The 23,796-nt window shown below is 38.4% G+C and overlaps 1 protein-coding gene across 2 annotated transcripts in view; it reads left to right on the top strand.

Annotated features, from left to right (window-relative positions):
• COL9A1 (collagen type IX alpha 1 chain) overlaps positions 1 to 23,796 on the top strand; it is a 78,137-nt gene that overhangs the window by 29,501 nt on the left and 24,840 nt on the right. For both annotated transcript variants that reach the window (XM_029945508.1, XM_029945509.1), the window contains 11 exons: positions 3,501 to 3,554; positions 6,020 to 6,073; positions 9,812 to 9,865; positions 11,689 to 11,742; positions 11,882 to 11,935; positions 12,063 to 12,116; positions 12,508 to 12,561; positions 13,534 to 13,578; positions 14,675 to 14,728; positions 14,834 to 14,887; positions 23,709 to 23,762. In XM_029945508.1, the coding sequence (XP_029801368.1) occupies positions 3,501 to 3,554; positions 6,020 to 6,073; positions 9,812 to 9,865; positions 11,689 to 11,742; positions 11,882 to 11,935; positions 12,063 to 12,116; positions 12,508 to 12,561; positions 13,534 to 13,578; positions 14,675 to 14,728; positions 14,834 to 14,887; positions 23,709 to 23,762 (585 nt within the window). The remainder of the gene's footprint in view (positions 1 to 3,500; positions 3,555 to 6,019; positions 6,074 to 9,811; positions 9,866 to 11,688; positions 11,743 to 11,881; positions 11,936 to 12,062; positions 12,117 to 12,507; positions 12,562 to 13,533; positions 13,579 to 14,674; positions 14,729 to 14,833; positions 14,888 to 23,708; positions 23,763 to 23,796) is intronic.

The following is a 23,796-nucleotide window of genomic DNA, read 5'->3' as shown; positions in this document are numbered from 1 at the left end:
GACTTTCTGCATAATAAAAGTTTTGTCCCTGTTAATTGTGTAATATTTTACAAAGTCAAACTGTTCTTATTCATGCGGGTTTTCTAGACTTTGTAGACTATGTCTTTTTACAACTTAATGGGGTGAAGGCAGAAAATTAGTCATTTTCTTTGGAGGAGCCGGAGAGGCAAGTTTTAATATTGTCAGGCATTAATATCCTTGAACTCTTTAGCTAAAATCAGTCTGTTGAGCAACCTCAAATAATCAGGATAAGTAAGCCCATTTTCTGTTCCTTATTTCAGTTTTGCTATTTATTTTTAAAGTCTTTTGTTGCTTAGGTGCTGAGTAATTAAGGCATTTTATTTATCTGGAATGTAACAGCTGGGTTAATGTCAGGTTGGAGAAAGTAGAAAAAAACTGAGTACTTTGGAAATTTTCTGCATGCTCATTCCTCCATTAAATCTTAAAATTCACAATAGAAAATATCCAACAATTATTTATTACGTTTCTGCTGTGTGCCAGGGTTTGTTCTACGTGCCAGGGGCACAGAAATGGAAAAAAAATGTCCAACCACAAGAGACTGCTAAATTAAGTATGGCAAGTCCCTATAATAGAATATTATCTAGCCACCAAAGAAAAGGTGTGTAAGAATATTACATTGCACCAAAAGGTGTTCATGCGGTAATAGTAGTAAAGCAGATACAGTAGACTTCTGTTATTTTTGATGCCATGCATACCTTCTTCCATCTTTTGGTGACCCCTTTTCTTCATGGAATTTTTACTTCCCCATCCCATGGGATTTAAGGATAGAGCTGTCAATCAGAGTATTTTTCCTCTCTTCCCAAGAAACCAGTATTTTTGATACCTATACACGTCAGTTATCCAGACTTTCAAATTTAGTTTAGATTTTAGTGAGGAACCTGAAAATTGTTTTGGTGTGTGAGATAACTGGCCAAAATTTTATTGGTAGGTGTTGAAAACTCCTTTAATTTATTTCATATTATGTCACTTACAATGCTCAGTGGTGTCTTTGAAAATTTACAAATGAAGATAGGATGACAATAGCTCATTAAAGAATGAATCTTGAAAGGGTATTAGATGCACTCAGCTGTAAACTTAAAGTGGATTCACAACTCTGCCTTGAATTTACAAATTAATTAATGAAGATTTTAAAATTAGTTGATAAATATAGAAATGAATAGTCAAAAATATTTCCACAAAATGATAATAAATTATTATTCCTAAATTTGTCATTTAATGCAGTGCTTATTGATTAGTTGTGTGCTATTCATCTGCTGGTGACATATTTAAATCAACTATGTTACTCCCAGGTTTATCAGGAATCTGTTGGAAAATATCCCAAACCTTGCTAATGGAAACTTACTGTGTACATATCAATCACTGTTGTCTTGATAGGTAGGGAAGTATAAGTAGCATTGAATTATACGCCTGTGTTGATTATCCACTCCAGTAGCTAATTCGCTGGCTTTCCCATTGGAACTGCCTCTCCTCGCCATCAATCATATGTTCTTACGGAATATAATCTGAATATAACTATGAGACTAAAACTGCTACGTAATACCCTCTTAATTCTTTCAAACATCAAGTATAAATGATTTAGGCATAACTTAGTTCTTTGTATTATATGCCCAAAGTTTCTATATTAATATTGCTATTCAATTTTTTATATTTCTGTGTGTATATACGTGTGTGAAACTCTCTATAAAGTATAGTCTATAGAGCAAGTACATGGGTGAATTGAAATGTAATAAAGAAACAACAGAAATGGGTTTTTATCTAATATTATATACATAATATTAAAAATGGAGAATTTTTCTCATGATTAATTTTACAATTTAAGATATCCATTACCACAGGAAATATAGGGCAGTATATTTATTCTAAAAAATAAAACGTTAGTCACAGGGAAAAATAATTTTTTTCAGAGTCAATAAAGTAATCTTTCTGTAAGAAATAGCAGTTGGCTTTCTTTTCAGAATATACTAACATTTTAAAGTATACCAGAGGTTGTAAGATTAATATCGAAAAGTTAAAACAATAATTATTTAGAAAACAAAATGGAAGAAGATTCGATTGGCAATTGTTACCAAAGAGTCAAGATACCTTAGAACAACTTAAATATTCAAGACTAACACGAAGAAAAGAATAAAACTTTACTGATAGAAAGAAAAAGACTTGATTAAGTAGGGAGATACACTGGGTTCCAGGATAGAAAGGCTCAATATTGTAAATATTCTAATTCTCTCCATATTAATTTCTTAATTTAGTGCTTAATACAAAGCAGGTAGTATTTTTGTGAAGATCTTCTTGATAATTCTAAAGTTCATCTGAAAGAGTAAGCATTTAGGAAAAACTGAAAAATAAGAGTAACTATAAATGAAAAATAAAGATAAAGGAATTCTGTCTATTTGAGATTAAAATGTATTATAAAATTTCAATAATTAAAATGTGGTAGTATTGGCAACATTATACAAAAGATCAGAAAAGCAGAAAGGGAAATCCAAAAACAAGTATATTTAACAAGTTAGTATGTCAAATATGTTAATTTTCCAGCCTGTGTGGAGAGATATCTGTTTGGAGATATCATTCAACAAATTATATTAGAGAATGTGGCCAGGAAAATACCAGGAAAAAAAGAAAGTGACAGATTTCTACCTTATATTTTACATTAAATCAATTAAAGATTTTAATGTAAGAAATTAAACTACAAAATTACTAGAAGAAAAATTCAGATGAATATTTATATATTTTTGGGGTGGAGAAAGCTTTTCTGTAGGTGACATCAAATGTATGAGCCATGAAAAAGTGATTTAAATACCTTAAAAGTTGTAGACGGCAGAAAAATTGTAATAAGAAAGGTTAAAAATGAAAATCTTGAGTTGCGGTGCCTGGATGGCTCAGTCAGTTAAGCATCTGACTCTTGATTTTGGCTTAGGTCATGATCTCACTGTTCACGGGTTCGAGTCCTGTGTCAGGTTTTGTGCTGACGCATGGAGCCTGCTTCAGATATTCTCTCTTACTCTCTCTCCGCCCCTCCACTGTTCTCTCTCACAAAAGAAAGGAAGGAAGGAAGGAAGGAAACCAAGATTGAATAATATTGTAGTTTATGGAAAAGTTTGCATAGCATGATACTTTCCTAAAAGTACACCTCCCCCCCGACACACACAACATACACACACATACTTGGAACATGAATGTATACATATTCTCTGTCATTTCCTCTCCCACCCCCACCCCTTTTTAGAGAAAGCATCTAAGATGTTACAGGTATTGATAGTTGAAATGTGGGACTTGGGTGACTTTATTTGTTTACTTCTCTGTATTTTCTGAATGTTCCACAAGTAATGTGGATTATTCATATAAGCTAGTTTAAGAAAGTACAGTAGCATAACTCAGGGGATGCCAAATGAATTTAAAATGTGCAGAGTTAGACTGAGCCTTTACCTATCTATGCTCATTTGCTGCAATAACATTTGGGGTGCTTTTCTGTTGTTTATTAGGGTGAAGAAGGTGACCAGGGGGAACAGGGAGAAGTTGGAGCTCAAGGACCTCCAGTAAAGTATTGTTTAAAAATATTTAACTAGGATATGCAAATATTCTTTTTTCATGACTTTTGGAATATTTCATGTTTAGCATATGGATTACTGGTATTATATGAACATGGTATTCTGTATTTTTCCACCAAGCCAGCACTGGGAGATTACAATTTTTTTTGAAATAGGAAAGAATCCCATTGTACATTCAAGCACCATTTTAACAAAAAAGTTATCTATAATTATATACAGCCATTTATTAGATTTCAGGGCTAAGCTCTCTGAAAGCAAATACTGAATGCAAGAAGATGGTATATGTCTTTCATATTCTATGGTACTACTACATGATATGGAAAATTTCAGGTACCCTGAATCGGCAGCAGATCATCGACTGGCTTTGATGTACCTATGCCAGCAATGTAATCATTATAATTAGAACATTCTTAATTGCTTATCATCATGGGTATTTTTTTTAATAAAAATTTGGTCCCTTGTGCTTTGGCAGATTGCTGCAATTATATGCACAGTGAAGTAATTTGGGGCATTGGCATACTTCAGTTTAAAGTGTTTGCTACATCAAAATTTACATGACTTTTGTATATGAAAGTAGAATTGTTACACTTTTTTTCTTGTCAGGATGAGTAGTAACAATTATGGAAATAATTTCTGAATATTCATTGAACATTGCAGCTAGCCACGGTCTTTACTATGTAAAGCACAAACTCAGGTCCTATTTCCAGAAACTAAAGAGTGAGGGAGGACAAGCATGGGGCCACCATTTCTTGCCCTGCTCTGCTGTTCCCCAAACAACTGTCCTTCTATGAACAAGTTCAGGGGGCTGTGCAGACTAGTGTTTCCCCAGAGCTTAAGGGAATGCCAGCTAAGGGAAGTAAGTCTGAACATTTGTAAGAAATGGCCTCAGCTTTTAAGCCACTTAAGAACTTTAAGGAAATCTGGAGGAGTACAAGAGATTTATTCCAGAAGCTTGTCTTTCCTGAGCCTTTGATAGGAGACAAAAAGGAGATGGACTCTATTTCACAGGAGGAAAATAGAAATAAGTAGTGTAAGAGACATATGCTTTTTTTTTTTATCTGATGGAAATTGGTAGGAACTTGGAGTTATTTTTAAAGCCATACCCTCAAATCCTCAGAACAGGATTTTGCAGGCAGCATTTAAAAGTGTCTTCATGGATTAAGGCTATCTGTCGGGTGTTGCACGGCTCAAGCATGGGGCTATCTTTAGCGCTTGCTGACCTTCTGGTGTTTGGGAGTGGGTTTGCCAAAATGTTTCTGGAAAACTCACAAATTTTCACTTTTTAAATGTACATCTTTAAAGTAATGCACAGATTTTTTAAAAATATGCTGTTTGGAACATTTATACTTGAGCTCTGCCCTTCAAAGTAGTCACCTTGGGAGACAATACATGGCATTCCGATGTCACTGCCATTGGCTCAAATATTTTTGAAATTCTTTTTTAGAATTACTTTCAGAAAGAGCAATTTAAATCTGAAATGGCCATATCTCATTCTACATCCCAAGTGGTTCTCCTAAGTGGATCATCTTACGTATCCGGGTCATTCCTAACTAGTCTGCATAGAATTTGTCACTTGTCTGGCCACGGAATTGCCCCGTTGGGCCTAAGAGAGAACACAAGAGAATGACTAGCTGAGGGCTACCTTATTGTAAGCCAGTTCGAGTGGACAGTTAGCAAATGGCTCAGAGCGACTTTTCCACTTTCCTGAAGGAGCACCCACTTCCCGCTGCTCCCAAGAGAACACCCAGGCCCACTCCTTACAGGGTCCACTCCTGGAGCCCTGCTGCTGTGACCCGAGAATTGAGAATGGTGACATTTCAGAATTGAAAGAAGTTCTGGAAATCACATCATATCCTTATTTTTAGAATTACCCACTCTCTGGCCTGGGATGGGCTGAGATGGATTCTTACTGCTCCAGATGGGAGTTAGTGTCTCTGTCATGGAGATGGTGTAGCGAATAGTGACTCCTAGTGGTTAGTAAAGACTTTAGCTCCATTTACAGGCCATAAGCTTTTGTGGGCCAGCCTGGAAACCTAATTGGCTTTGATAGCATACATTGGTGGGAAAAAATTATTCCAAAGTTTAAAATCACAACCATCTTACGTGTAACCAAGTTACAAGCCATGAAGGAGGTAGAAATGACAGTGTGTTCTCTACCTAAGTGAAACGATAAGTCCAATACACGATTACAGTTCTTTTATGCTAATGATGTTTCCTTTTTGTCATCAGTAATTGCTTCAACTCAGGTTTGTGTATGTCTTCAGGGTTTTAAAATATTTCTACCATCAGAATTCTCCTTGTTTTTTCTTTCCAAACTAGAAACGTTTGTTTATATAATGTCACTATTTCTCAGTGTTACCTTTGGTTATGTTAACATCCTTCTGGATCAGCTTTTGTGATGAGATAAACAAAACTAAACTAAAACAATTCACTGTTCTTTTTTGTATTTCCAGGGAGCTCAAGGATTAAGAGGCATCACTGGCATAGTTGGGGCCAAAGGGGAAAAAGTAAGATGATGATGATGATGTTGATGATATGATATCAAAATATTTAATATTTTGTAAATATTTAAATTTTTGGCCGTTTAAAAATATCTTATTTTCAGCAACACTTAAAAAATTGTTTGTTTATTTTAGAGACAGAGAGTGCACACAGTGGGGTAAGACAAGAGAAAGAGAGAGAAACAGAATCCAAAGCAGGCTCCAGGCTCTGAGTTTTCAACACAGAGCCTGATGCAGGGCTCGAATCCACAAATCACAAGGTCATGACCTGAGCTGAAGTCAAACGCTTGACAGACTGGGCCACCCAGGCACCTGAGCAACATCATTTTTTATTTTAGTTGTTTTGTAGATGCGTGGTTAGGTTTTCACATTTCTGTTATAAACATAGATGATAGAAATGAGTAGTACGTATGATACGTATTATATATTTTAAATTATCTTGAGTTAATAGGAATAAGCAGAGCTGTTACATTTCATCATTATCAATAGTTAATACTGACCACACTGACACAATACCTGGAAATCAAAGCAAAGACAAGGAAGGAATGGAAGGGAGAGGTAAGAGAAGGCAGGATATCCACAAGGGCACTAGGGACATCCGGTAGATGGCTGAGCTCTGCCCTCAACAGGGATCGTACACTTGATGGAGTTTAGGCTGGAGTTTATGAACCTGTCCTTAGCCCAGTCTCAAAGACCAGATTCTCCTTGCAAGGCACTGTGAGATTCTGGGGAGATTCAAAGAGGAATAAGGACTTCAAATGTGTTATTTACTGGGAGAAATAAGTGAGTAGATAGCTAACTACAATGTAAACAAAAGACCCATAAATTTGAGGGCAAGTGGTTTGAGGGAGTGAAGATGAAGGAGTGGTTACTCTTGATCAGGTAACCGGGAGGCCTCACAGAGGAGGTGGCATCAAAGGGACGCCAGACCTACCGGGATGACAAGCTCCCACTGGTGGAGGATGGAGGCTAGCGAATGCTCTGCTGAGTGAATATCATGAACGAAAACACTGGAAACCTGAACATTCATGCTTATGTGCTCAGAAATGTTTTTCTCACTGTGTGTGTGTGTGTGTGTGTGTGTGTGTGTGTGTGTAGGGGTGTGTCTACCTTTTCTATAAGATTTTAAGAAAACGGTTACTACTTACAGAGTATGTTAGAAAAGCCACTTTGTAGGATTCAGAAAAGCACTTTGCTTGAAAAGCAGTGACCCTCGCCTCTTTCCCTTTCGAATCTCTAGAGCTAATTTGTGTCATTTCACACAGAAACACAGAGACTTTTATTAACAGCCAAGTGGGAGTAACTTACACATTGTAGGTGCTCAAGAAATAAAATGAAATTTTTTAAAAGAAAGGCCTTTTTGGAAATTGAAGGAAGTATTTTGTGACTAATCTCTTCATTTTTTTTTTCAGCCTCCTTGTCCCTTCTGGGTATTCTTATTCTGCCAGTATTACTTTTCCAATTCCTCTATAATATTTCTTTTCTAAAAACACTGTATTTTATTTTATTTATTTATCTTTTTAAACGTTTATTGTCAAATTGGTTTCCATACAACACCCAGTGCTCTTCCCCACAAATGCCCTCCTCCATCACCACCACCTTTCCCCCCCTCCCCCTCCCCCTTCAGCCCTCAGTTCATTTTCAGTATTCAATAGTCTCTCAGGTTTTGCGTCCCTCTCTCTCCCCTCAACTCTCCTTCCCTCTTCCCTTCCCCCTGGTCCTCCATTATTTTAAAAAACATATTTCTATATTCATGTTACCTTAAGTAACATTCTGTGTGTATCTCTTCTGTTATTAATAATACATCCCATTTGTTTTGAAGTTGCTTTTTTGGAGTTCAAATCATCTAAAATATGTGACCCCACACTTTGAAACCAATTACTATGCTCTTTATTTGAGGCGTTTTTTTTTACTTGGCATTTTTCAAAATTTCTCATTTCCTCTGAATTCTGTCAAATTGCTTTCAATAAAAAATAAAAAATAAAGCAAGCTCTTCTCATGAACTCAGACCCCTGGAGTGGTTGCCTAGTAACAGCATTTTGGGTCTCAGCTCACGCTGAACAGCAATAAGAGAGAGGGTGAGTGCATCACAGCCGTTTCTATAATGCAAAGGCCGGCTCCGCTCTCACAATGCAGGGTGAATGATGAATTCAAGGTCTTTTTTGGGGTCTTTCAAACCTCTCCTTTCCTGGTGAATGTAAAATGCTTTCTGCTCTGTTCTAGTTTTTAGGGATCAAAGAATTTCAAGGCTCTGTGGTGCCTCTGCTTCAGTTGTGTCCTTTCTTTGATTCTCCCTTTTCTGAACTTTCTATCAAAGGTTTTCTAATTCTTAATTCTCACTACAGATACTGTCCACCTGGTTTTCTTGGGCTGATATCCATCCAATACTTTTTTGACTGTTTTCTATGTATTTTATCATCTCCTTATCTCAACCCATTTCATTAGGAGATGGCCTGTGGACTCCAGTGGCTCTTCTGCCTTGTCCTTCACTTAGCAGATGAGAAAAATATGTAAAGGGGTTTTTATTTTATCATGTAGCATATGCAGAAAGCACTAACCCCTCCATATTTTTGTTTTAAAATCACATTTTGATTCTTATAATTAAATAAGAAGGTGAAATGTACGATGTAACCAAGTCAGAATTGACTTCAAGACAAATAAATTTATAAAGCTCTGTAGTTTTTATGCCATCATCACTTGGGAGGGTATTTGTTGTTAAGTAAATAGAGGGGTTATTTCATATACACTGAACCTAATGTCTATCTGGGATGGAGGAGGGCATACTCAAATCCTTATCACAGTTCATTCTTCTAAGTCACATGGCTGGACTTCTGATTCTGGGTCTTGGTGGAAGTCTAGTGTCACAGAACCCTGCTCCCAGCTGTGGCAGCAGCAGATCCCTGCAACTATTCTTTGGGTGGCCCCTTGGTCTTCACTATTAATGAATTCCCATAGGAATCCTGAGAAGCCTGCAGGGTGAGTACCAAACCTCTTCCAGTCGGTTTGCCAAGTTCTCTAAATAGGCACTAGTGTTTTTGGTTCATATCATCAATCAAGAATGGATACAGTGTTAACTTAAAATATCTGGAGTGGTATCAAAGATTGGCCGTAAGTACTTTGGGTGGGATGAGAGGATGCAAACTAGTGTTTTCATATCTGAGGTGTCTGATTAAACACTCACCACGGGTGCCTGGGTGGGGCAGTCGATTAAGCAACCAACTTTGGCTTAGGTCTGGATCTTGCAGTCTGTGGGTTCAAGGCCCACATCAGGCTCTGTGTTGACCGCTCAGAGCCTGGAGCCTGTCTTTGGATTCTTTTCTCCCTCTCTCTCTGCACACCCCCACTCTTTCTCTTTCTCTCAAAAAATAAACATTAAAAAGATTAAAAGAACCACAACACCCCCTGGAGTTCACTGATGATTATGGTATATGTTGCAAACACAAAACCTCCTTTTTATCTGGCGATTAAAGTTCTGTAGAAAGACTGATGTGCCCTTTAACATAAATGATTAATCTCGGGGCCCCTGGGTGGCTCAGTCTGCTAAGTGTCTGACTCTTGATTTTGGCTCAGGTCATGATCCCATGGTTCATGGGACTGAGCCCTGCATTGACAGTGTGGAGCCTGCTTGGGATTCTCTCTCTCCCCTTACCCCTTTCTCACTCTTTCTCTGTCTCTCAAAATAAATAAATAAACTTTTAAGTGGCTGATCTTAATTTCATTTTTCTTTGTCTTGTTTTTTTGTAGGGTGCTAGGGGCTTTGACGGAGAACCTGGGCCCCAAGGTCTTCCTGGTGCACCTGTAAGTAGTATTCCTTTTACAAGACACAATGACAGATACTTTAGCAATGATCAGTAAAGAGTATTCGCTCTGTGTGTGTGTGTGCATGTGTGCGCCCACACGCAAGTGTCCTTCACATGTGAATAAAGTAGTAAAATGGGCAATAGTTTTTATATGTATTAAAATATTTTAATTAAGGCAAGCATCACTTTTGTGGATAAAGAGAATGTTTTTTTACTTGATATGGGTTTTTGTTTTTCTCATGGGTGAAGTCAAATTGTTAAGTTTTTGCATTTGCTGTTTTCCTTTTGTTCTGGTTGCCAGGATGCTTAGAATCATGGTAACTGTCTGTTACCATATTTTAGGTGCTTGGGTAATTCTATCTTTTTCCTTTTCTATGATTTCTGACCCCATTATTCTATATTTTGACTGCTGCGTGCACATAGGTCATTATTATAGGCTGCCTCACACCTTTTCTAGAAATAAAAAGCCATCTATTAATAACCAATTTTTTCCTTTTTTAATAAATAGTTTATTGTCAAATTGGTTTACATACAACACCCAGTGCTCTTCCCCACAAGTGCCCTCCTCCATCACCGCCACCTCTTTTCCCCCTTCCCCTTCAACCCTCAGTTCATTTTCAGCATTCAATAGTCTCTCAAGTTTTGCGTCCCTCTCTCTCCCCAACTCTCTTCCCACTTTTATCACAGAAAAAGTAGAAAAGGTATAACTAAAATAGAATCTCCAACTGTCAAGCTCCTATGGCCCAGTGGGAAAGACAGAATGTAACTACATTGTACATTACAAGATCAAGCACCAGAGTATGTGGTAGAGGTAACCCATGCAAGAGGATCTTAGAGGCAGGTTGACCTGGAAAGCCATTCTGGGGTGGGGAAGGGCAGCAGAGTACAGGTGAGAAGGAACACTGTTGGGGGTACGTGTTGCCGTAGGGGCTGTTACTATCTGGCATCGGAAGTTTCTATTGAGAGGGTGAAATTTAATAGGTAAGGTAGAATCATATTATGGAGTGCTTTTAATGCCAATCTGAGCAATCTGAACTGATATAGGAGCAATAGGAAGCCATTTGAGGTTGTAAAATAGTTATGCAATTCAACTAAAGCTGTATTTTAGGAAGACACATGCTCTCATCTATTACCGCCTATACCATAAATCAGTATTAGCCAGATAATTTTGACAGGAACCACTATTATTGCCTGGAGAATGAAATAATATGGAGAAAAGATTGGCAGCTGATCCAAACCTCAACCCACCAAGATAGTCAATGAATTTAGCTGATATGTAGACATAATTACTGGTGTCAAGGTTATCTGCAGCATGGATCTTAATTTTAGAATACCTATACATCCAAAGAGCACAGAAGCTTTATGCATTTAAAATGAAATCAAAACACAGGTAAGTCTCAATTATCCCTATGGCAACATAAAATTTTAAGACAATGTAATTTTTATAAAAAGATTTTTTGAGGGGCGCCTGGGTGGCTCAGCTGCTTAAGTGTCTGACTTCAGCTCAGGTCATGATTTCATGGTATTTGAGTTTAGCCCCGCATTGGGCTCTGTGCTGACAGTTGGGAGCCTGTAGCCTGTTTCAGATTCTGTGTCTCCTTCCCTCTCTCTCGCTCTGGCTCTGCCCCTCCCTTTCTCTCACTCTCTCTCAAAAATAAACATACATTTAAAAAAAAGATTTCTTGGGCTAGGCATCCATGACAGAGCAAAGCATTGGGTTGAAAGAGCAGCAGTAAGGTAATATGGATAGGGTTTTATAATTTCAAAAGCCTATCAATAAGTGACTTTTGGTCATATTAATAACATTTTATTTTCATACAGGGTGATCAAGGACAGCGAGGACCTCCAGGAGAAATAGGTCCCAAGGGAGAGAGAGTGAGTTCAAATTAGTGTTAACCACTATAAACATGGTGCTTTGTGGTGTCCTCTGCTGATTATGCTTATCTCTTTGGTGTGTTCCAAGTGTTGTGATAAATGAGCATGTCTTGTCTGTCCTTTCCTTTCTGCCCTGCAGGGACCTCAGGGTTCAAGAGGAATTCCTGGTGTTCCTGGGTCCAAAGGAGACACGGTATGTCCTGAGCCACAGTCATCAAGCACATTTTCAGTGATTATGAACTTGTGATAAAACTTTAGAAAATAAGGGAAGAAGACTGTGACTATTTCTGTGAGACAGTTGTTTCTTTGTCTGTCTTCAGGGCCTGCCAGGTGTGGATGGCCGTGACGGGATACCTGGAATGCCCGGAACGAAGGTAGCTGTGTGGCCCTGTTCAGCCAAGCACAGCATTTCCATTACTACACTCCTGGGAGACGTATTTCGCTGTTTTTGGCTTTTCTTCTCCTTTTAATTTTTAAATCAAGTGTCAACTCAAAATACTATTAGAATAGTAAGTTTTTTATACTTGGGATTTAGGAACTCTGTAAAATTGCCGTTAATGAAAGTCGCCGAAAGAAACATTAAATTTATGACCCAAGTCCATCGTCCTCCTCCCCCTCCCTGAACTGGATCATATTATAAAAGTGCCCATAAGGTCAGCTGTAGGGATAATCCTTCTACTTAGAAGGTCTGTGTCCTTTCTTTTCTTGAAAGAAATAAGGCAGTTCTTACACATTCAGTGATGCAACAAAAGCTTCTTTTTTCAGGGTGAACCAGGGAAACCTGGGCCTCCTGGTGATGCAGGATTGCAAGGGTTACCTGTAAGTACTTACATCTTTAAATGTTTACTGGTTGGGATACATATTTTGAAAATATGAATTTTAGGGAGAAATAATTTGATAAGTTCTGGAGAAGATATATGATGCTTTAATTTTGTATTTTTATAGTTTTACATTTTCAGTTTTTCTGAATAACTAGCTATTTCTCTAATAACTTTACTACCCTTTAATTTTATCTTCTGTCTTCAGTTCACTTAATCTGTTTTATCTTTTTACTAAGTCTGAGCTATGGGCCAGGGTCATATACTTCTTCCTACTTTTAACCAGTTCTGAAGTTCTTGTCAGCAGAGCTGAACCATAAGAGGATTGAGAATATGCTCATGAACAATGTGAGATATAAGATGCTGCTTATTTGATGTGTGGTATTTTGAATTATTCAAATTGGTGTTTCCCTGGAAGGGAAATGCTGGAGGTTAATGTAGATTATACAGATGAATTCTTGGAGACACACGTTTCAAGGTATTAAAGGAATACTTGGTGATTTGAGGACTGGCCACACTTTATTATGTTATTTGACATTTCAAAATAATCAGTGAGAGAACATTAGGATTCCCAATAGCACCAGATTTTAGTTAAAGCCAGCGTCCTCCTGCGATTTTTTTTCCTACTTAGGCGTTAGTGATTAGTATTCTGTACCTGAAATCCTGCTGGTAGTAGAAGCCCCCACTGACCTAAAAACAGTATTGGATTATAATTTAGAAATTCATGCTTGAAAAGTAACTTTAGTTTAGAGGTAGGATTTGCCTAAGGTGTTCAGACTTAACATGCCAGAGACAGGCAAGTACTTCCTTCTGAAGAACGGTTCAGAACTCGGGAACTAGGGAGAATCTCCCTCACACCAAAGCTCTGCGCTGTCGCGATCCCCTCGCCCCTCCCCCTCGGCATGCAGTGGGCGTGGCATCTCGCAGGTCCTCAGATGAAGTGTTTCAACCCAAGCTGTGTGCGCTCTTTCAGGGTGTGCCTGGGATCCCCGGCGCAAAGGGTGTTGCTGGTGAAAAGGTAAAAGGATGAGAACTTTTTAACTAATATTTTTCACTGTTTATTTCTTCATTACTGTGTTTTATTTATCACTTTTAGTATTTCCAACCTGACTTTTACTTTATTTTTTACCCTAAGAAGAAATGAAAAAGGTTTTATGGCTTCAAATCCTATTCTCTTTCCTAGCTGCAGAGAGAATACTTTGACAAAGTGTTGCTTATTAGACTTCCTTCCTGAAAGTGTCATCCTTTGCCAGTAGAAAACAGAACGTGTTACTGTTCTTTACCACTTAAAATAAGGAAATTGTTATTAAGCCATAGAAATTATGTCAGTGAATATTATTAACATGACTTCGCTTAAACTAAAAAGAGGTTAGACATTTTGTTCACAGACTTATCAACCAGGGCTTATAGTCCAGCAATTAAAAACAACAGGTGAAAGAAAAATTAAGGGAATAAGATATAGCTTTACTTTAAATAAAATAGATAAGATGTGAATAATGTAGAATTTACCAGGTCATTACCAGGCTATATGGCTACAGCTCTCCAGTTATAGGGGTCCACAGCATCTTTAAAGAGCAGAGATGTTCCCTAATAAGTGGACCGTGAGAGACTGATGGTGGAGGTGGCATCCCCAGACATGCGCTTCCCCGGAGCCTGTGGGCAGGGCTTTTCTCCACAGCACATCCTCTCATTCCTCATGTTCACAGGATGCTTTTTAACTTTAATAGTGTTGGTGTCAGGTAAAAGGGCACAAAGAAGGGTACTGGGGACAGAAATGGTAAAGGAAAGACACATATAATTAATAGTGTAAAGAAAGAAAAATTTTCTCATACTCTTGTCTGGCTAATGATCTTCATTATTTGGACATTTGATCTTCATTTTTGGACATTTTTTACACCTTTATTATACTTCTGGGAATAACAGAACATTACCCTGAATCTGAAAACTTTTTAATGTATCCACTAAGAAACAGATTCTACATCCTTCCAAATTCTCAATCTGAAATTGGGAAATTAATGCTACTTAGGTGTCAGAAATGCCTGGGTGGGCTAGACAGGTTGTGACTGTGCTTACTCACTGTCTGAATTGCTTTGAATGTTGCATTTTACCTTTAGGGTAACACAGGTGCTCCAGGAAAGCCTGGCCAGTTGGGGAATTCAGGCAAACCGGTAAGATGCCATGAGTTACCTTTCCTTATGTTATAACCTGTTGCAATCAGTAAGCAAAGAATTAGTGAGTGTTAAGTTTTTCTTTCCTTGCCTTCCTCATAACAGGGCCAACAGGGGCCTCCAGGAGAGGTGGGACCCCGCGGACCTCGGGGACTTCCCGTGAGTACTCCTTCTCTGTAGAATCTGCAAGGTGCCTTCTTAGGGTTTTTCTGGGTGTTCTTCCAATCATTTGTTCACTTTTCCGTGAATATGTTCTGGTGTTTGAGCATGTGCTTTTTTATTCAGAAAGTGGAAATAAAACTTTAAAAATGTTTAAAATATGTTTAAAAAGCATGATGACCCTTTTTGCTTTGATCTCATGTTGGGGAAATGTTTTAGTGTGGTTAAAGAACAACTTTCCTGAGATCTAATTCATGTACTATAAAATCCCATTTAAAGTATACAATTTATTGATTTTTAGCATATTTATAGAATTATGCAACCATTACCACAGTCCATTTTCAACATTTTTGTTATCCAAAAAGAAACTGTCCACTTTCAGTCACTCAACATTTCCTCCCAATCTTCTCTGCCCTGTACAACCACTAATCTACCTTCTGTCTCTGTAAGTTGACCTGTTCTGAAAATATCATTTAAATGGAATCATACAATTATGTGGCTTTTTCAGTGGTTGGTTTCTTTCAACATGTTTCAAGGCTGTGGCACATGTATCTGTACTTCATTCCTTTTTATTGCTGAATAATGTTCAATTGTATGGATATACCACATTTCATTCTTTTGTCCACTGATGGACATTTGGGTTGTTTATGCTTTTTTAGTTTTAATTTTTTTATGTCTTTATTTTATTTTGAGAGAGAGAGACAGAGAGTGAGTAGGGGTGGGGCAGAGAGAGAGGGAGACACCGAATCTGCAGCAGGCTCCAGGCTCTGAGCTGTTTGCATAGAGCCCGACGCGGGGCTCAAACCCACAGACTGTGAGATCATGACCTGAGCTGAAGCTGGCCGCTTAACCTACTGAGCGCTTAGGCATGCCAGGTTGTTTCTGCTTTTTGGCTATTATGAATAATGCTGCTATGAAAATTTTTCTATGAATTTTTGTGTGGACACATGTTTTTATTTCTCTTGAGTACAATACCTAGAAGTAGAATTCCTGGGTCATGTATTAAGTATGTTTAATCTTTTCAGAAACTTCCAAACTTCTTTTTATGGGAGTTTCTAAATGTGTCTAATTTGCAGCAAATACAGGAATGTAGATTTTCTCACTAGATACACTTTAACCTTTAGAGAGAAACTGATTAGGAAATTAAACATGCCTTTAATGTGAACTTTTAAAAATTCTCTCTGGCCTTCAGTGTCAGTTCTTGTTTTCAAAATTTGCTGGGTAACAAAAAGAATTCCAAGTGAGAATACAGAATTATTTCCAACTATTATTGTTACTTCTTTTAAAGCATTTCATAACCATGTTGAATGAGGACTTTCATGTTTCAGGGAAGTGAAGTATTACAGGTGTATTGTGACATGAGAGGGGAATTTTTCCACTTCTCACGGATGTTTGTCAACTGACCTCTACCAGGGGGTTTCCAGAAGTTTCTCTGCAGCCAAAGAAACTAGCTATTGACCCTCATTATGCTCACTTGCTGCTCACTTATACTTTTCTTCTCTCTTGCTTGAAGCCTGCAAATTTCTAATTAAAATACTTTCCTTAAATTGACTGCCAAAGCAATGAGTTTATAGCTTAGATCGCATTCCTAAAACAATGAAGATTCTCCATGACTGGTCCAGAAAGACTTAACAGTGTGGGAAAAGAATACTGGAACTTTGAGAATGTTGGCTATTAAGTCTAGTGCTCACTTTGTAGAGGACAAAACAGTAAAGTTGAAGGAGTACCTGCTGTGTGTGAGGACCATGCCCTGAGCACAAAATGTGACTCAGCAGAGAGGGCTTGGCCCATCATCAGTTAAGTGCCATGGGATATACAGAAGTCAGAGGCGCAACCGCAGAAGGAGATGGGGTGGGGGTGTTGAATTCCTTCGGGTGAGGGGAGGCACATCTGTTATGCCTTTATCTGTTCTGCCTATGTTTGAGCCTGATCCAGGATTTGATTTTTGTGTTTCTGTAAATGTCTAGGTTCTCACTGTGGCTCAAAACTTTGGTGTTTTTCTTCCGTCATGTTTCCTATCTCTAATAGGACCTGCTGATTCTACCACCTCCTTTTGAAAGTTTCTTACATTTGACTCTTCTTTTCTAAGCCCACTTCCACTACTGTAGCTCAGATCACTAGCTGCTGCTTGGATTATCCGTTGTCTCCCCAGCCTGCCTTTCCTTCCTCTCCCAGTGCTTCCCAACAAGATACTCCTGGCGTCTTGGCTGGGATAGTTCTGTGCTCCCCAGGACCTCACCATAGAATGCCAGGAGTGTTCCCACAGTCCTGGTGACACACAGAAGTATCGGACACCATTTCAGAGGCCTGGGGACTGGCTGTGACCCTGGCTGTGCAGGCTGCCATACTGGTCTTTTTGAAGTACACCTTCTGTCATCATTTTTCTTCTTTATTTACAAATCCTCCATGGACCGCCACTGGCAATTAAAGAAAGTGCCAAATTTTAAACTGTTGGTTTACCCTCTAGTTTTACGTTCCACCTCTGCCTTGCTCAGAGCCAGCCTGTGTTCAAGTCAACTGGACTCCGTGCTAATTTCCAAATAGTCTCTCTACTTCTCACCCTGCCTACTTTGTTTTGTCATGCTCTGCACTTAGATGGCTTTCTTCTCAATATCCCATGTACCTTCTTAGATGTGATCAAAATGTTAATTCTACAGTGAAACCATCTCTGACTATGCCCCATCCCCCACATAGCAGTGCTCTCTCTTTATTCTGAACTCTGCAACCCTGGATCCCTTAAAATTTTTTTAAAATTAATTTTATTTAAATCCAGGTTAGTTAAGATATAGTGTAATGATGGTTTCAGGAGTAGAACTTAGTGATTCATTACTTATAACACCGAGTGCTCATCCCAACAAGTGCCCTCCTTAACACCCATCACCCATTTTGCCCTCCCCCACCCACCTCCCCTCCAGCAACCCTCAATTTGTTCTCTGTATTTAAGTGTCTCTTATGGTTTGCTTCTCTTTTTGCCCCCTGCTGTGGAAACAGCAGGGGTGCAGGGACACCTCTGATCCACCTTTGTGGTCCCTACATCTTTTTACTCCAGGCCTGTCACAAGGTGGTGCTTAATAGATATTTCTTAAAATGAAGTGAATTGAAGGTATAATAAATCTTGCTATGCTGTGTATGTTGGTAATAACCAACATCTCACCTACTCTAAATTTTACAGAAAATTGTCACGAGAGGTTCTAAGTATTATAGTTCTGGAGCAGAGTTTTAACATCAAATCTCCCTACTGAAAGATACATTTGTTCTTTCATTTCACATCATTAAATTTAGTTTCATAGATAAACGTTCACACATTTTCAACTACTCCTCACAAGTTTTAGCAGTTTTTCCTGCAAATGTTAAATTGAAAAGCTGAGTAGAAGGAATGAAAACCTATTTCTAATGTGTCCTACTAATGGACTGGGCTGATTGGAGCATGTCTGTGAAATTAAGTGGTATTCCCCTTTCCAAACCATTGTTCTAACAGCTTAGCCAATGCCACAGCAAGACATATAGGACTTTTTTTTGGCACCTCCAGTGATGACATATGAGCACATATCTTCACCACTTGGCTCATCCTTCTGACTTTCTCAGTCACACTCAACTGCTTTTCACTTGGATCTGGGTGACTCCTAGTTTACAGCAGGCTTATGGCTGGGGCCTTAGGTGCAGTGGCTCTCGGTCCATCTCCATCTTTCAGGCTTCTAGAACTTTTGCCAGGGCTTTTGTTGAGTGAGTTGTGTTTGCTCTGTTCTCATGATCCCAACTGGGATGAGCGCCATGCTGATCTGCTTCCAGCTGTCTGAAGATTATACACCCCTGGAGTACAGAAGTCTCTCTCATTTTCTCTTGAAGTCCCCACCCCCACCATCATCAACAGCTCGGGGCACAGAGGTCCCCATATGGTGTGCTGTTGAAGGGTCCAAACTGCCTTCCTGTGCTCCCCAGGCCATAGATTATTATCCCTGTCAGTAATTTGTGAAGCAGTTGTGATGGATATAGATTTTGATCTGCCTCTATGTGCAAGAAAATTTAAACCTACACCATAGAGAAATACAAACTGTATAATACTGTAAAACTGAATAGATTTTTAAAATATCTTTGTGGCAAACCTAAAAATTATCATTGTTGTAGGACTAATATCCTCTTCCAATGTTAGTATGAAAATGGTTTTATAAAAGCAACAATCTGTAGAAATCATAATTGATCTTCTGGGTTAATCAGCATCCTTTTTCCCAGAGAGAAGCACGTAAGTATATACTCCAGACTAAGTATAATGATTTATCATTTCCCACTTCCAAAATTAGCACGGAACTAAGAGTAATGTTCATTCTTCAGCTAGTTAGCAATTTGGGTAATCAGGCAAATGCAACCACCTCCACAATCTTGCGCACAATGGAATAAAATCCAAAAATTGTTTTGCAAAATAATTATTACAAACAAGTACAATAAAATAGACTTTTTTCTGTGATAGTTTAAAATTCTAATAGCTCTACTTTAAAAGGGAGACTTCCAAGTGGAATTATTTGTATTTATTGAAATTAGTTTCACAAAACAGCTCCCAGTACTTATTTATAAAGAACGTCCTTCTTGGTGATCAGTGGTCTTGACAGAAACGCAGATTACAGACTTTTTTTTTCCAAGAGCAACTTTTACTTTCAAAGAGATGGGAGATTTGAAAGGCAAAGAACAATTTAATTAAAAATTGGTTAAAAAACACAATTCTGACTGATTTCTTTAGGCTTCGGGTAAAACCTTGGGTAAAAATAACTAATGCTTTTACAGTGCTTACTGTGAGGCAGACACTGTTCTAAGTGCTTTATGTATCTATTCAATCCTCTAAAACCCGTAGGAGATAGGTACTGCTTTTATCCCTACTTTATAGGCGAGGAAACTGAGGCACAGAGAGGCGAAGATACGAACCTGGAGCTGGCTGGTGCACAGCGGGGCCGGGACCTGGCGGTGGGGCTCCGAGCCTGTGGCCGCATCTGCAGTGCCCTGCCAGCTCTAGTCAAGGCTCTGCAGGATATTTGAAGTTAGCTTGGCAGATTCTAATGGTACAAGACATATTTAGCTAATTTAAAATTTTGGTGTTTGGGGTGCCTGGGTGGCATAGTTGGTTAATCATCTGACTTTGACTCAGGTTATGATCTCACGTTTGTGGGTTCAAGCCCTGCATCGGGCTCTGTGCTGACAGCTAGCTCAGAGCCTGGAACCTGCTTTGGATTCTGTGTCTCCTCTCTCTGTCCATCCCCCTCTCATACTCTGTCTCTCTCTCTATCAAAAATAAATAAAACATTAAAAAAAATAAAATTTCGGTGTTTATGGAATTTTCAAAAGTCTAAGTAAAGCTAGTTAAGACGAATATGACATAAACCCACACAGATTCCTGGGTCTTACCTCAGAACTACAGAACAAAAATACAGAGGAACAAGGGGGCGAGGCGAGCAGAAGGAAGAGTAGGGAGATGGAGTGGTGGAAGATGTCTGGTGAAATATAGTTTTTTTAAGTTTATTTAGTTTAAGAGAGAAAGAGCATGCGTGTCCATGAGCATGGGGGAGGGGCAGAGAGAGAGAGAGAGAGAGAGAGAGAGAGAGAGAGAATCCCAAGCAGGCTCCATGCTATCAGTGTAGAGCCCAGGGCAAGGCTTAATCCCATGAATCTTGAGAGCACGGAACTGAGCCGAAATCAAGAATCACTCAACCGACTGAGCCGCCCAGGCACCCCAAGTGGACTATGTATCTAAAACACTCTTTCGGAGGTTCTGATGCACAGCCGTAGTTGGGAATCACTGGTAGAGGGCCTGCATCATTTTTAAAGCCTTGACTGGCTTCTTAAACAGGGAGGAGTTGTGGCAGATGTGCCTGAACATATTGGAGATATATATGGTGGTGCAGAGCATCTTATGTTCCTCATTTTCTAATGGTAGGGTTCTGCCTTTTTTTCTGGTCCCTTACAATTTTTTTTGTTACAAATCAGAACTCTTAGTGTCACAGGGTGTGTAAATATTAGCCACTGAGCAGAGGAGCCGTATTCCTAGCAGTCTCCCTGACCATATCTGAGAATATGATTATCACGACAGCTTTTGAAACATAGGAGATTTACCATTTATTTAGCACACTTGTGTAACAAGATCATGTTTAATTGCTCCCTACAACATGCATTTAAATCTATGTTTTTAAAGATAACTATTTATATATTGAATACTCATGTTCATCTTACTCACAAGTGAAATTCTAGAACTCAGAGAATGTTTTTAGAATACACAGAAATCCTAAGAATGGCCATCAGAAAATCTTGTCCTACCACTTTAGTTGTAATTACTTGGTTATTGTTGTGAAAATAAACTTTTTTCAAACTTGAGATGATTTCTATAAAAATACCCATGTTTAAAATGGCCGAGAACTGGGGCACCTGGATGGCTCAGTCGGTTAAGTATCCATGCTCTCTTTCTCTCAAAATAAAATAAATAAAATTGATCTTTTAAAAAAGTCAAATAATATTGGGCACCTGGGTGACTCAGTTGGTTAAGCGTCCAATTTTGGCTTAAGTCTGATCTCACTGTTTGTGAGTTCGAGCCCTGTGTCAGGCTTTGTGCTGACAGCTCAGAGCCTGGGGCCCACGTCAGATTCTGTGTCTCCCTCTCTCTCTCTGGCCCTCCTCTGCTTGCACTCTATGTCTCTCTCTCAAAAATAAACATTAAAAAATAATAATATGGCCAAGAACTTAAAGGGTGGAAGAGAAATAAAAACAGGCTTACGCACGCTGAACAAATGCTTGTAATTTTACTGGCCATCTAGTCCCCTGTGTGCTGGGTTCTCATGGGCACAGGAGTTCACCAGAACAGACTGTCTACACTGGAGTTCAGAGCCACTCATATGTGTTACCAAGGACCTGCCAGCAGCTGGAAAACACTTACAGATTGACTACTAAGAGCTCATGAAAGAAAATAAGATACTAGGAGAGAAAATCTTTTAGTTTGACTGGAAAAATAATCATTTCTTAGCCCTTTGGCTTAAGAAAGAGAAAAAAAGTACACCAATCATCTTTATTTTGGCATAATGGTTCACTTATTTAGAAGTGAATACCTGAGGTTGTGTCAAGAACTGCTTTCCCCTTCTTTCTTTCCCCTACTTCCCCCATTAATTAGTTTCCCCACCAGTGACTATTACTTATTCTGTGAATTAAAGTCATGTTAGCCCTTTGATATTTGGGATCTTAATCATGATGCAGTTCAGAAATTATTGAAAATGACAACAGAGCAGGCATACTGAAGAAAATCTGTCTTGGACTTTCAAGTGCTGGGATAAATTAATGGGGCAGAGTCCAATCTTTATATGTATATTCACAGATGGATAGATCTATCACAGTGGCTGGCTTCTTACATCTTTTCAGTGCCCATCCTCAGGCTTCTAAGCTGCCCACAAGGGTTAAGGGCCAATGTACCATCCAAGCTTAAATACTAGACAAATTGCTTATGTAAAATTTTTTGTAAAAAATTTAAGAGATTTTCATTTAAATCACCTATAATTCATTTGCCACTTAATTATAGCTCCAAGCTTATAATTTGGCAAATATTTCTTAATCCTTTAAAAAAAGCAGAAAGTTCAGGATGATTATGGATCCTGACATTTAGTTCAACTTTTAGATAAATGAATAGTATATGGGGGCCAAATCAGGATAATTTTAGCAGAAGTATTTTTATATATCAAAGGGGTGCCTGGGTGGCTCGGCTGGTTAAGCGTCCAACTTCGGTTTAGGTCATGATCTCGCGGTTGGTAAGTTTGAGCCCTGAATGGGGCTTTCTGCTGTCATCCTCTGTCCCCCTCCCCTCTCTGCCCCTCCCCTGGTTGCACTGTCTCAAAAATAAACATTAAAAAATATCTATAACTATCAAAAATTAATATGAAGTTTTTGTGTCATTGTAAGTAAAATGAACTCAAAAGACTACTTTTATTTTTATATATACCATCCAAAAATGTGATTATTTATCCAATAGGCTCATGTTCAGCTGAGTTGAACATGTGTTCAAAATAAAACAAACTTTTATCAGACTGCGTAAAACTGTGTGAGGTTCTTGGGGAAAGAAATTGAAGAATTCATGCCTCCTTTTCTCAAAGGCTTAGAGTTTGAAATAAAACAATTGAAATTGGCTCAAAAAATAAAATGTTGCTTTTGGTGTATTTTCATTATAAATTGTACTTTCCAAAGGTTATTTAATCTTTTAAGATATGTTTAGAATAAGAATGTATAGAACAAAGAATTTTGTATGTCAGAAACTTCGTAAATTTCTATTATCTCTCTTTTTGAAGTTGCATTAGTAATTTAAAGGCCAACATCCCTGTCCTGTTTCTCTTTATTCACTCTTTTGCGGTTCAAGATCATTTACCAGATGCTGCATTAAAATGTACCATTGACCTGAAATTCACTCTGTGTTTTAGGCATTCTGTGGAATTCAAATGTAATATACCTATACCTCAAGGGCACATAATCTAAATGAGAGGGTTAAACATATACACATAGCCATAATATAAGTTATATTGTGATTTAGATGCTGAAAATTACTAATTGTCGTTTCACATGGATGTATCAGACATCATTTTTATCTAATGGTCTGTAATCACATTGAACAGTTAACACATTCACTGATGGACGGACACTGGTGAGGCTGTGGGCATTTTATGTAAAAACGTTAAACATGGGGAGAATACTTTGATGACTTTTATATTTAAACAAAAACCTAAGCAGAATGTCATTTTATTGACATAGTAATTAAGCATTTGGGTTTTGACAAGCTGTCCAGTTGATAGTCACATTTGTGTTTTTCCAGGGCAGTAGAGGTGAAATAGGACCCGTGGGACCCCCAGGACCACCAGGCAAACTGGTAAGTAATATTTCCAGTCTCTAGCAGTTTATAT

The sequence above is a fragment of the Suricata suricatta genome, chromosome 7 (genome assembly GCF_006229205.1).
Source record: "Suricata suricatta isolate VVHF042 chromosome 7, meerkat_22Aug2017_6uvM2_HiC, whole genome shotgun sequence".
Taxonomy (NCBI): domain Eukaryota; kingdom Metazoa; phylum Chordata; class Mammalia; order Carnivora; family Herpestidae; genus Suricata; species Suricata suricatta.
Note: the sequence above shows the minus strand (reverse complement) of the source record. Positions and strands in the feature narration are given on the sequence as shown.